This window comes from Microtus ochrogaster, linkage group LG5 (assembly GCF_000317375.1).
Source record: "Microtus ochrogaster isolate Prairie Vole_2 linkage group LG5, MicOch1.0, whole genome shotgun sequence".
In the NCBI taxonomy this organism is placed as follows: domain Eukaryota; kingdom Metazoa; phylum Chordata; class Mammalia; order Rodentia; family Cricetidae; genus Microtus; species Microtus ochrogaster.
In genome coordinates, this window is record NC_022031.1 from 17,244,165 (window position 1) to 17,258,662 (window position 14,498).

General features: G+C 40.7%; 1 protein-coding gene across 1 annotated transcript in view; it reads right to left on the reverse strand.

The window, feature by feature from the left end:
• Positions 1-14,498, reverse strand: part of Mcmdc2 (minichromosome maintenance domain containing 2) — a 33,740-nt gene that overhangs the window by 10,113 nt on the left and 9,129 nt on the right. Inside the window, exons 7-10 of the mRNA XM_026786803.1 lie at positions 13,767-14,004; positions 10,110-10,315; positions 3,576-3,742; positions 2,151-2,330 (exon numbers count right to left, since the gene is read on the reverse strand). Coding sequence (XP_026642604.1) covers positions 2,151-2,330; positions 3,576-3,742; positions 10,110-10,315; positions 13,767-14,004 — 791 coding nt within the window. The remainder of the gene's footprint in view (positions 1-2,150; positions 2,331-3,575; positions 3,743-10,109; positions 10,316-13,766; positions 14,005-14,498) is intronic.

Sequence of the window (14,498 nt, forward strand, 5' to 3'; positions counted from 1 at the left end):
ATGGCCAGAGGATGATCCTAAAACACAACAGTTAACACTGGACAGCAGGCCGAGCCCCCCCCCATGGCCAGAGGATGATTCTAGAACACAACAGTGAACACTGCCCCTCTCAGTCTCGCTCTTCTCTGTCTATAATCCTTACTTTATCACATCATTTTCAGATTTTTTGTTGACTTTACTATCTTAGCTGTTTTCTTCTTTTTTTTTTAAATTCATAAGACCTAAAGGAAACATCAACCACTACTAGGATGCTATTAACTATAATTACACCTGGTTTTTCTGGTATTGCGGGGTTTGAACCCTGGGCCATACCCAGCTAGGAAAGGGCTGTACTGCTGGGCTACATCGGCACCCTGTTTTCTCTATTTTAAGAAGCACACGGCTATATCCTGGGCTGGATGCGTCTTTGCTCTGCAGTTCTCTCCAGGCCTCAGAACTGGATGAGGACAACACAGTAACCCTCTCTGTTTTACTCTACAGTGGCATGGTGATGTCACCTCTATTGTCTTTCAGAAAGGATTTATTGTCCCAGGAGTGTTCTTCCAGATGTCAGCCCCTGCAGGAACTGCTTCAGGACAGCCCACATCATAAATCCAATGAATGCACAAGTTAAGGGTGACTTCATGAAGTCCCCCTAACAATTCTGAGGGGTGCCTTCAGCTTCAGAGCTTCCTGTTGGCTTGCAGAGGCCAGCACTCGGCCGGCTGGCTACACAGCTGGGCTCTAACTTCTGCCTAGCCTGGCTTCCTCCCTCCCTGAGACAATGACAGAAGAACACTTTCTATCACACACTGGGCACCAAACCCTTTCTTCTCTACATCCCCAGTCCTCAGCAAATTTTATGTTCTTTGATCTGTGCAGCACATAGATTTCCATTTTTATACTATTTTATAATCGTATAATATTCACAATTGTTCTCTTCTATTTGAGCCTCATAGACTTTCTGCAAACTGCTAAAGCCCTAAGATTCCATAATAAATTTTTCTCCAGGCAAGCCAATTTTCTCACACCTTCCCAAATATATTAATTTCTGCTTCTATGTCTTTGCTTTTATTGTTCATTTCTGCTTAAAACACATTATTCTTGCTATAAAACTTTTAAAATATTTCTTAATGTCCAACTAAATTCTCATCTTTTTCCTAAAGTATTCTTGCATTCTATATTCATATTTTATTCTGAATTCCATATATATTTAGAGCAATGAAAGCTCAGTACTTAAGTTGTCCCCTAAACGGGTCACGGATCTTGGTTCTTTCTCAGTTAATAGACTCTTTAAAAGGAAACCCCACAGGCATGAAATGTGAATACATATGTTTACATGGACTAGCTTAACTTTCCATAGAAATATTGTATTTTAATACATTGATTTTTATTTATTTATTTATTTGAGACAGGCTTTCATGTGTAGCCCTGGCTGTCCTAGAACTCACTCTATAGACAAGGCTGACCTTGAGCTCAGAGTCCATCTGTACGTCTCTGCTTCCTGAGTGCTGGGATTAAAGGCATGTGCCACCACGGCCTGCAACATTGATCTTTTTAAAGCTATAGGTATCGGGATAGTAGTAGAAATAATAAGCTTAACATTAAAGTTTCCTCACACAGCTGGTCAGTTAACTTTTTTTCTAGACAATGTACTTAAAATGTTCAAAATCTGGAAGCAAGCTGGTCCAAAAGAACACCAGCTAAGCATGGTAGCAAATGCCTGTAATCTTAGCACTTGAGAGGCAGAAGCAGAAGGATCAAGTTCAAGGCTGCCCTTGCCTACCATAGTGAGTTCCAAGCCAGCCTAGATTACATACAACCTTGTCTCAAGATTAAATAAAACAAAAACCAACTAGATAAACAAAATCCTAGAAGAAGAAAAAGATGATGCTCAAGTAACCTTCTATTTCAATTAAGAAATGGGGCTGAGGAAGGCTCAGTGAGTAAAGGCACTTGCTGCCAATCCTGACCATCTGAGTTAATTCCTCAGAAGCTTCGGGGTAGAAGGAGAGAACGGCAGTCTACAAGTTACTCTCTGACCTTGGTGTACACTGGGGTACACTTATGCCCCCACACACTACATAAACAAATAAATGTAAAAATTAAAAATGGATAAATTGAGAATCAATGAAATGGGAATTCTGGATAAGCATTTTATCTACCTTTACCTTTTGAAAATCTTCAGTTGTGAACTCTTTAGAAGCTAAATAAAGCAACTCCTCGGGATCCATAGCTTTCTTTAAAGTATGCTGCACAGTGGGAAGAAGTGGGTGGCAAGGAGATGATTCATTGCAGTTAATCAGCAATCCAAATGCCTCCACAAGATTAGCTGGAATCAAACTGCAATCCTGTATACACCAAAGGTAGGGCAAACAATAAGCTAACTAGCTGGAAATAGTTAACCCAATAGATTCCTATACTATTTAACTTATGCAAGGATTATTTCATTATTAACTAGAGTTTAAAGCAACTTCTGAAAAAACGTGAAACTTGTGGAAAGTAACTTTTAAGAACGTCCTTATTGAGTATTTATTATATATTGTTTATTAAACCCTCCGGGGGCACAGTTGGTAGAGTGCTTGCTGAATGAGGGTGCTGAATTCTGTCCCCCAGAATCCACCAGAAAGGCTGAGTGCCACAGCAGGGGCCTGGACTCTCAGTGCTGGGGAGGAAGGAACAGCCCTTTGAACTTGCTGGAGAGACAGTCTAGCCAAACTGGGGAGTTCCAGAGAAACTCTGTCTCAAAAACTAAGGTAGACTGCAATTGAGGAAGACACCTGGGCCAACCTTGACCTCCTCCTGCCCCCCGCCCCCCATAGGACTTCACTATTCAAACAGAAAAGTCTACTGACTAGACATCTAATTTGCATGACTGAAAACTCAGGGGTGGAGATGTCGCTCAGATAAAACAAAAACAAACATTAAAACTATTATTAAACAATTGAATCATTATTCAGTTGTAATGTCTAGTAAAAGTATATAAACACATTAATAACAAAAGCATTCTGAAGTCATATTGCTGGATATAAGAGTGCATGCCTGTACCCCAGCTCTCATCGTCCGGCAGGATTCCTAGTTTGAGGTCATTCTGGGCTAAACAATGAGTTACGGCACAGCCTTGGTTATCTAGTGAAGCCTTACCTGGAAATGAGGATGAAGAAGAGGAAGATGCCTAAGAAGGAAGAGGTAGGAAGGGGAGAATATGAAGACGGACTAACAGTTCTCTGAGAAACATTTTTTTTTTTTTTTTTTTTGGTTTTTCGAGACAGGGTTTCTCTGTGGCTTTGGAGCCTGTCCTGGAACTAGCTCTATAGACCAGGCTGGTCTCGAACTCACAGAGATCCGCCTGCCTCTGCCTCCCGAGTGCTGGGATTAATAGGCGTGTGCCACCATCGCCCGGCTCTGAGAAACATTTAAAAGCATTTTTTTTTTTGAGACAGGGTTTCGTGTAGACCAGGATGGCCTCAAACTCACTACGTAGATGAGGATAACCTTGAATTGTACTCTTCCTGCTTCCACGCCCCACGTTCTAGGATTACAGGAAGGTGGCCTCCTCAACAATATTCTCACAGTAAAACATTCAGAGTCCTTACCATCTGGCCAATCGGAGCACTGGTTTTCTGCACAGTTCTCCTTGAAGATGAATCCATATCAACAAAAGACCAAAAACTGCACTGAACAGGGAAAGTCATCTGCTGGTCGATATCATCCCCAAACTTCTTTCCTGGGATGAAGACTGTGATGCTTCTGCTCTCCAAAACTGCATCAGAAGACGGGACCACGTTACCTAGGTGTCAGTGCTGCCAGCACACACTAGCAGCTGCTACCGTCAACCTCTTAAGATTTTGTCATGCTAGGAGATATCCTATATGTTCACAAATCATCGTCATGTGGAATTTTATTATCTAAACAGATAGTGAAGACACAAGTAAATTTGATTGCTTTACAGGATAGTACTAAAATTAGAGCAATGACCATAAAAAAGAACAAGGTAAGAAAACTATTTGTCTGAGAATCACCAGTCGAGAGCAGAAGCCAGAACTGTGGTTGGGCATTTGGGTGGAACAGGCAGAGGACTAAGACACTCACATAGCAGGCTTTCATTAAACCAGGCTGGCCTCAGACTCACCCTACAGTGCAGGATAATCTGGAACTTGGATCCTCCTTCCTCCACCTCCCAAGTACTGGGATTATAGCTTTGTACCACCAAGCACAATGTACAGTGCCTGAGACAGAAAGCAGGGCTGTGTATGTGCTAGGCATAGACTCAACTGAGCCACATTCCCAGCTCAGTAAATGTCCTTTTATGTGTTTAAAAAATGATAGAAAACAGTCCATTCATCAGGGAATGTCAGAAGACAAAGAATATGATCTGTGACAAGTGTATTTCAAATTCAGCAAATTCAAAACCAAAGTCATCAAAGCCCTGTCTGTCCCACTTAAAACCCAAACAAAATCTAGAAATATCCTACTCATACTTTTATCTTTCCTTCACACTTCAAAACAACCAATCAATACTTTAATCTTATTTTTTAGGATTCTAACTCCCAAATGGATTTCAAGTTAATCTTTTAATTCATTTAATGGTCTCTCCTCCTCCTCTTCTTCTTTCCCTATACAGGGTTTCTGTGTAACAGTCCTAGCTGTCCTGGAACTTGCTTTGTAGACCAGGCTGGCCTCGAACTCACAGAGATCTGCCTGCATCTGCCTCTTGAGCGCTGGGATTAAAGGCATGTGCCACCACTGCCCAGCTCATTTCTTTTGTGTTCATATGTTAGACTTCTGTAACTATGAAAAAAGCTGATATAAATAACTTCAAGAGAAGACTCATTTGGCTGTTGTTCTAGAGGTTTAGTCCACCATGGAGGGGAGGACATGATGGATACAGTGACTCACTTCACCGTCGTCAAGAAGAGAGAGAGATCTGTGCGTATTAGCTGCAGGGGAAGTGGGTTAGTCCTCCTTCCTTAATTTATCCTCTCTGGAGTGACTTCCAGACAGACCCAGAAGTGTGGTTTGTTACTCTCGTAGGTGGTCTCAACCCATTCAAGTCATGGCTATCACGTTATACTTTTCTTTATCGTGAATTGTAAATATTTAACCTAATAGAAATTGCCCACGCAATTTTCACAATGATTACACTACTTGCTAATTCCCCAACAATACACAAGAACTCAGAGGTTCCACATTTCAACAGTTTTTCTTGTTAACTGTTGAATTTCTTTTTTTTGCCATTCTAGTAGGCAGAACTAGTTATAAAATTTGTGGAGCCCAGTGTAAAGCAAAGCTAGCATGCTGTTAAAAAGCAGGAAAAATACTTCTATTAAAGGTACAACTATGAACAGCTTACCTTTAAATGTATTTTATATGTAGGTTTATATTTATACTTTTTTTCTTGGAACATTACAAATAAGATGTAATAGGAGCGATGTAGAAAAACCATAGCACTTATGCATTACTGGTTGGAATGTACAATTGATGTTTTCCCTCTTAACACAGTTCTATCTATGGTTAAACAAAAAGTGATCCAGCAATTCCACTCTTGGATATATTCAAAGGAGCCAAGTCTAGAACTCAAACAAGCATTTGTACACTAGTACTGTGGTGGTTTAGATGAGAACAGTCCCTAGAAGCTCCCCAACATGATGGCTATAGTCTCTAACCCTCTGCAATCATAAGCTACAAATTAAATGCTTCGTTTAAGTTGTCTTGGTCTGGTATTTTATTATGCCAAGTGAGAAGTGACTAAGACAAATAGCCATAGTGAATAATTCACAATATGCATAAAGTAAATATAGCAATATATTGTATCTGTCAATACATTCATTCAAAGAATGAATTCTATTAATAGACAAGTTCACAAGGACAGAAAATGGAATATTATCAGGGGCTAGTGTCTGGGAGAATAGGTAGTTAGTTATCATTTAATGAGTATAGAGTTTGTATTTGGGGCGATCAAACCATTCTGGAAATGAAGGGTGAAAATAGATGCACAAGACTATGAATGTACTTTGTCTTACTCAGTGTCTGTTGCTGTGAAGGCAACTCTTGTAAAAAGAAGCGTTTAATTGGGGCTTTCCTAGACTCTCAGGGGGTTGGTTGCTATGATTATGGCAGGGAAGGAACATGGCAGCACACAGGCAGGTACGTGCTGGAGAGGTAGCTGAGAGCTTTACCTCCTAATCCAAAGGCAGCTGGCAGAGAGGGAAACACTGGGACTCACACTGGCATTTGAACTCCTACTCCAGTGACACAGTCCTCCCACAAGGCAACACCTTCCAATCCTTCCCAACTGTCCATCAACTGAGTGAGTTCATGGTGGCCATTTCCAAATGACCACAGACCTAATGCCATAAGATTGTACAAAGATTGAAATGGCAGCTTCTAAGGAATGTATATTTTTGTATTTCTTAAATTTACATTTATGTATTCATTTTTTATATATTCATTTAGGGATGTGTGTGTGTGTGTGTGTGTGTGTGTGTGTGTGTGTGTGTGCACTCAAGCATGCTTATGTGCAGGTATAAGATTGTACAAAGATTGAAATGGCAGCTTCTAAGGAATGTATATTTTTGTATTTCTTAAATTTACATTTATGTATTCATTTTTTATATATTCATTTAGGGGTGTGTGTGTGTGTGTGTGTGTGTGTGTGTGTGTGTGTGTGTGCACTCAAGCATGCTTATGTGCAGGTCATAGTTTGTGTGTTTAAGTCAGAGGAATACTTGAGGGATTCAATTCCCTCTTTATAGCATGTGTTCCTAGGTATCAAACCCAGGTCACTGGGCTGGTGTCAAGCACCTTTACCCTCTGAGCCATCTCACCATCATTTTTGTATGGTTTCTAGAAGAGTCTTTCTAGGTAGCTCAGGTTAGCCTCAGATTCACTATGTATCCCAGACTGATCTTAAACTCAGGACCCTTCCACCTTAGCTCCCAGAGTGCTGAGGTTATAGGTGTCTGCACCATGTTTAGCTTAAACAACTTTGCTCAACTGGAAAAATGAAATACTGATACAAATTATGACATGAATGAAATAAACTACATTTTTCGCTAAATTAAAGAAGGCAGCCACAGATGGCCAGATATTAAAGGATTTATTTATTTATTTATATGAAATGTCCAGAATAGAAAATCTCTATTCTGTAGGAAATGATCTGATTCAAATGGACAGCAGACCCTCTTTTTTCAGTCAAGAATGGTAAAGATATGAACTGCATTCATGATAAGGAAGGGTAAGGGATTGGATACTGTGGAATAATAGCTTTTGAACACTGTGAAGAAGTGTCACTCTGATTGGTTTAATAAAAGCTGAATGACCAATATGTAAGCAGGATTTCCAGGCACGGAGGGCACTGGGAAGGAGAAGGGTGGAGACATGGGAAGAACAGAGGAGGCAGGAAATCAGTTTGGACTGTGTGCAGATGGTGTGAGCGAGCCTCGGGGCAGCTCATGGATTGATAGAAATGGGTTAATTTAAGTTAAAAGAGTTAGCTAAAAACAAGCCTAAGATATCGGCTGAGCTTTCATAATTAACCATAAGTCTACTGTCATTATCTGTGAGCTGGTGGCCCAAAGAAAAATCTGCCTACAAGTGGACTGCGGCTCAAGGGGAGGGGGAGGGGAGGGGAGGGGAAGGCAGGGCAGGGCAGGGGAGAGGAGGGGAAGGGAGGGGGTAGACCGCAGTTCATCAACAACCAATGAAAAGTCACTGAGAACCAAAGTGAGAGCAGATTGTGTCAGGAAGGCTCACAGAGACTGCAAATGCTCTAAGAAGGTGGCATGGATGTGTTTCCTCCATCTCACTGACTTTCCTTGCAATATACAACTTCAAAGTTAAAGTTATTTTAAAAATTATTTTTTTGTACGTGGTGCTGGGGACCAAACCTAGGGTTTTCTAGGCAAGCTCTCTATCAGTTAAGTTGCATCCCCAGCCTAAAGTTATAAAAAGCATGCACTCTATCACTGAGCCTAAGAGGAAATTACTGACTTGTGGGAACTTTCTATATTCTGCACACATCCCACATGTCTTAGTTACCGTCCTATTGCGGTGAAGGGACACTGTGACCAAGGCAGCTTTAACTGGGGCTGGCTTACAATTTCAGAGGATTAGTCCATGCTCATGGCTGGGAGTATGGCAGTAGGCTGCAGGCAAGCCTGCTGGGAGCTTACTTCCTGGCCAGCAGGCAGGAGGCAGGGAGAGTGTGTGAGACTGGGCCTGGCCTGTTGAAACCTCAAAGTCCACCCCAAGTGACACGCCTCTTCCAACAAAACTGCACCTCCTGATCCTTCCTAAATAGTTTACCAACCAGGGGCCACACATTCAAATGTGTGAGCCTACCGGGCCATCCTTACTCAAAGCACTACGTTTATGCATACACACAACTGAGTAACTGGAAAGGAACACAGAAAGCAGGCTGAGCATAGACACCTCTCTGCTTTCTGACTATGGATGCAAAGTGCTGCAGTGAGCTGCCATCTTCTTTTCCTGGCTGGACGGACCTACTCTGAACTGAGAGCCAAAACAGACCCTTCCTTTCGTAGTTGCTTTTCTTAGGTGTTGTGTTGCAGCAAGAGGCCAGGTAACTAATACACCCGCTAAAGTAAGACTATTTTGTAGCTTCTCTGTACACTGACAGGAATGTCAGACTCTGCCTAAACAAAGTCCTCCTTCCCATGGTCTGACAGTATTTACTGAAACCTTCAAAATTTCCAATAAGAGCCGGGCCGGGCGGTGGTGGCGCACACCTTTAATCCCAGCACTCGGGAGGCAGAGGCAAGCAGATCTCTGTGAGTTTGAGACCAGCCTGGTCTACAGAGCTAGTTCCAGGACAGGCTCCAAAGCCACAGAGAAACCCTGTCTCGAAAAAAAAAAAAATTCCAATAAGGACAAGAACCAAGAGATTTCAAAGGCACACTTCCTCTCTAGGGGTGATTTGCTTCTGTCCTGTGCGAAGCGTTTCTTAAATTTAGAACTCAGTAAAACATGAGTTGGGGAAGTGATTCTGGTTGAGTGAGGCTGCCTGTAAACCATCAAATGCTCTATCAGTGACCTCTAGTAGATGCACTTATTCATCAAGCCAGATTTCTTTGGTAGGCTGGACTGTCCATACACACATAGGCAAGTCTTTTGCACCTTTCCACAAAGTTCACACTCTGATTAAGCAGGACCTGTCTCAGTAAGCTATGCCAGTACAGTATACAAAACTAATCAATGTGGAGCTTGAGGGATGGCTACATGGTTAAGAGACTGGCTGCCCTTCCAGAACACCTGGATTTGATTCCCACAACCAACATGGTGGCTCACAGCTGTCGGTAAATCCAGTCCCAGGGGATCCAATGCCTTCTTCTGGGTTCTGGGAGCCCCAGGCACACATGTAGTGATCAGCAAAACATTCATAGTCAGTCATAAAATAAAACAGCAAAAACCCAAAACAAAATCAATATAAACTACCGCATCAATAGAGTAAAGCAGAAAAACCACACAATCAAATTAATAGATGTAAGACACAAGATCTGACAAAATCCCACACTGATTCATAATAAAATGTATTGACAAAATAGGAATAGAAGGAAATCTCTTCATCATAGGTTTTCAAGTTAAAACAACAGCAAATACCCCACAGCTGGCATTACACTTAACGGTGAGAAACCTGAAGATCAGAACAACTCTTTTCCACATTGTGCTAAAAGTCTTAGATAAAAAAGAAAGAAAATTGGCCCCAAAGAAAGTCATGTATTAGAACCCAGAGTAAAGGCTGAAACAATGCATTTGCAAATTAAATTCTTATTTTATTTCTAAAGTTGAAGTGAGAAATGGCATTTGGCCTAATTCTCCCCCCCCCCTTTGGTTTTTTTAGACAGGGTTTCTCAGTAGCTATGAAACCAGTCCTGGAACTCACTCTGTAGACCTGTAGACCAGGCTGGCCTTGAATTTACAGAGATCTGCCTGCCTCTGCCTCCTGAGTGCTGGGATTAAAGGCATGCGCCACCACCACCTGACTTTTTTTCTCCTTCTAATTTTCATCTCTTAGGCCGTGTGTGGTGCCATCTTGTCTGTTAAATGACTCCTTGGTAGTGGTAAGGTGAGGTTAAATAGGAAGAATAATCTGAGAAAGGGTTGTTTACCTGACTGAAGCTGTTCGAGTTTGTCTTTCTTATGTGATGTCAGGTCTCCTATGAAGCAGACCCCACCCTTAGCTAGCAGAGCACTGCCTGCTTGAATGCTCACTGCTCCAGTTCCATATTTATTTCTAGACACAGTAGGAAAAACTTCAGTAGAGACAGGGTGACGTATACCACGGGAGACAAGATTCATGCTATAATTCAAAAGTCTAGGGAAAAACAAATTATCCATTGATGATAATTAAGAACTGATTTTCAGAATTCATTACATGTCAGAAACATTGTTTAAATTTAACACAATACAATGTCTATCATTACATATATGAAAGCTGGTATTTTATTTGAACAATTTATGGTGTAGAGAGACTTAGAGAAATAACTTACAATGGAATAATTCTAAAATAACTTCTTAGGATGCCTAGAGGGGAGAATTATGCCTCTTAGAAAGGGATCAGAGAAAGCTATAGGAAGGCAATATTTGAACTGGATTGTCATTTTATAGATTATTTTCTTTATATACTGCAGATTTGTCCCTTAGGTTTGTCAGTGTCCTATCTTGACTTTTCCTGCCATTTCTGTACCATGACAATTCCTGCTACATCTTCTTTTTTGTTTTTAATATTACTGTTAACTGCTTCAATACCTTCAACTCTGAAATACAAATTCTGAGAAAGGAATGTTAGTGTTATGGCGAATCTGGGACATCTTCCAAGCACTCATGTGTTGGGGTTGGTTAGATTATGGGCTGGGGCGAAGTACATGTCTCCTGGTGTCTCTTACCTCATCAGTGGATTCACCTCCATAGATCCACAGTATGATGGCAGATTTAGGAGGTGGGGCCTCTTAAGTAAATGGGTCACTATGGGCATTCCCTGAAAAAATAGACCATGTCTTGGGCCCCTCCCTGTCTCTCTTCCTCTAGTTCCTGTCTGCCGAAAGCTGAGCTGTTTTCTCTGCCATCACCTAGTGCCTCACCATCGGTCCACAGCATGGAACATGTAAATGATAGCCTAACATTGTGAGCAAAAATAAATCTTTTGTCTTTTGAGAATTGGTTTTCTTGTGTACTTACCACAGCAGTGAAAAGCCTGTCTAATGTGGCTTCTTTAAAATCCTTACCACAAAAACTGTAGCTTTTTGACACAACCATCTATGATGACCAGACACAGACATACAATGCGAAAAGACCCAGGTAGTGTTCCTAGATGTAGACAGGCAGATGTCGGAGCATGTGTTTAGAGGATGCAGCATCACAAGGCTCTAAACATTAGGCGGGGTATGTAACAGAGGACTTAGGAACACTTCTAACTGAAATGAGCAATGGTTCTAAGCTGTGGATCATATTTAAATCACATTGGGAGGTTTTTTTTATTTTAAAACAGCCTGGTCTACAAGAGCTAGTTCCAGGACAGGCTCCAAAACCACAGAGAAACCCTGTCTCAAAAAACCAAAAAAAAAAAAAAAAAAAAAAATTAATGCCCATTTCTACTCTTCAACTACTTAAAATAGGATTTTTAGAGGTGGTATACAACTTTTTTTTCTTGGCTTTTTGAGATAGGGTTTCTCTGTTTAACAGCCCTAGCTGTCCTGGAACTCACTTTGTAGACCAGGCTGGTCTCGAACTCAAAGAGATCTGCCTGCCTCTGCCTCCTGAGTGCTGGGATTAAAGGCTTGGGCCACCATTACCTTGCAAATATCTTGTATATTTTGAGACAAGGTCTTAATATTTTGCCTTGGCTGACTTCAAGACTGAATAATGAGGACTGTGTACTACTGGCCTAAGTATAACACACAACAAAATGTAACAGAAAATAAAGTTCAAATAAATTTACACTTAGTTTGACAAACATGGTAATAGAACCATTAAATAAAGAAAGGAAAGTCTTCTAACTAATGAAACTGCATGGGAAAAACATCAATTTTCACTACACTCTACACCATGTACAAACATTAACTCAAGGGCCAGTCGGACAGTTTAGTGGGTAAAGACACTTGCCTGGCAACTTGAGTTCAATCTCTGGAACACATGCTAAGGTGCAAGGAGATAACACCACAGAGTTGCCCTCTGACCCACATGCCCTCTGACCCCCCACTGTGTACTCTGTGGGATGTGCACTCCTCCCACAACATGAACACATTATAGAGAAGAGACCTGACAAAAGGCCAAAATATTATACTTCTAAAAGGAAAACAAGAAATTTTCACGACCTTCAGGTAGGCAAAAATTTTCCTAATTGGAACCCAGAAAACATGAAACCTAAGAGAAAATAAATTGGGCTTCCTCAAAGTTGAAGTGTCTGCCCATCACAGACATGTTTCAGGAAACCCATAAATAGCAAGCTTTTGGAGAAGAAATCTCAGTCTGCTCATGGGACAGAAGTACATCTAAACAACTTACCTAAAAAGTGAGAAAGCACAAACACAACATGCAAGTGCTCAGGAAACATATGAAGAACAATTTAACTCAGTAGACATTAGACAAATGCTGGTTGGAGTCCTGAGGTACCATTTCAGTTGTGCTGCAAGGGCTCATATAAAAAAGACCAACAACACCAAATATTGGCAAGGATAGAGACAAAGAGAATCCTTACATTGTTGGTGGAAATGTAAAATGGCCAAAGCAATTTTGAAAACCATTTGGTGGTTTGTTATAGAATTAAATGTGCATCAACCTTACATCCCAGCAATGTTATTCCAGGTCTTTATCCAAGAAAATGAAACACTCCACAAAATTATACAAAAATTGTTACAGCAGGGATGGGCATGCAGCTCAGTGGTAGAGGGCTTGTCTACTACACACCAAGCCCTGGGGTTGATTCCTATCACCAAAAAAAGTTAAAATAGTCAGACATTTATTTATAATAGTCACACATGCACAACCCGTCATCAGGAGAAGAATAAAAACATTGCACATACTCATATTAATGGACTTCTCAATAAAAATGACAAACTGCTGACTCATACAAGCAAATCAATCCTAAAAACACATTGAACAAGATGACTGTACTCAGAAGAGAACACTTGTTAATGTCAATTCAAGAAGAAGAAAATTAGACAGGCGTGGTGGTGCATCCTTTTAATCCCATCACTTGGGAGGCAGAGACAGGTGGATCTATGAGTTTGAGGCCAGAGTGAGAGTTCCAGGACAGCCAGGACTACACAGAGAAACTCAGTCTTGGAAAAGAAAAAAGAAATGAAAAGGAAAGAAAAGAAAAGAAAGGAGCAGGAAAATTATCTTATGGTAATAAGAAATGGAAGAAAGACTGAAATAAATTATCAGAGCAATATATAGGGAACCTGTGTCACTGAATGGAATCTGTCAGAAAAATAAGAAAATGGCTGCTGAATCCTAGATGGACAATTGTTTGAAGATAAAAGTGAAATCCTGAGTTAAAGAGTGTGGGCAAGGAAGCCTGGGGTCGCATCTGAAAAGGTCTGACTGGGAAAATGGTCGGAATTTTGAGGTTAGGTTCTTAAAATATTAAAACCAAATATTTTAGTTCTAAATGCATGTTTTAAAAGTTTTGAACTTTCTTAATAACTATTCAAACATTTTAGTATTCGGATGAATTCTAAATAATCATAGTAATATCAGTAGAAAGAATTTACACAAATCTGAGAGCAATATATAATTTGAGAGCTTCCTGGCACACATCTTACCTATCTACAAGCAGAGTGTCAGTGGTTATAATTAAAATATCCAGGCAGTCTTGTGGGTCCCTGTTGCTATCGCTTGTCTGTACTAGACTCATCAGCAAACAGAGTTTGAGCAAATTGTAAGTCCCAGGAGGAATGATCTGCGATGCAAAGACATTGGCAAGTACTGCCGTGAATTTCCAACATGAAGCCGAAGTCAAGGACAGGAGACACCTAAAGTTTTCACTAATTCCTGAAGGAACTGAAAGAAAATAAAAATGACAGATATTTGATTCCATTTGTCAAAAATAATATCAAAATACAGTTCTTCTAATGTACTATACTCAAATTTTATTATGTTGTGATTGGTGGTCTTGCTTGTCCGTCATTTTGTATCTCAGTCCTCGCATGCACCTACATGAATGGTTGGGAACTAGGGCAAATCATTCATTCTCCCTTGACACTGGGTGTCGTGCTCTGAAGAATTTATATTCTCTTTGAAAACACTGTGCTCTGTTACACTATAACATTCTCAGATTTCTCCACCCTGACCCTATCCAGCTGTCCCTGCTCTCCGCCTGGGCTGCTCTCACAGTAGGGACCTCCTCTAATCATACATGCCATGGACAGGAAGGCCTGCTAACTCTTGTCACACACCAGTGCTTCAATCTGTAGACACAGGAAATCACTTTCTACCTGCATTTCAGTTTTGTTCTGAAAATGATCACCAAATTATTGATTTATGTTGCTTTCTTC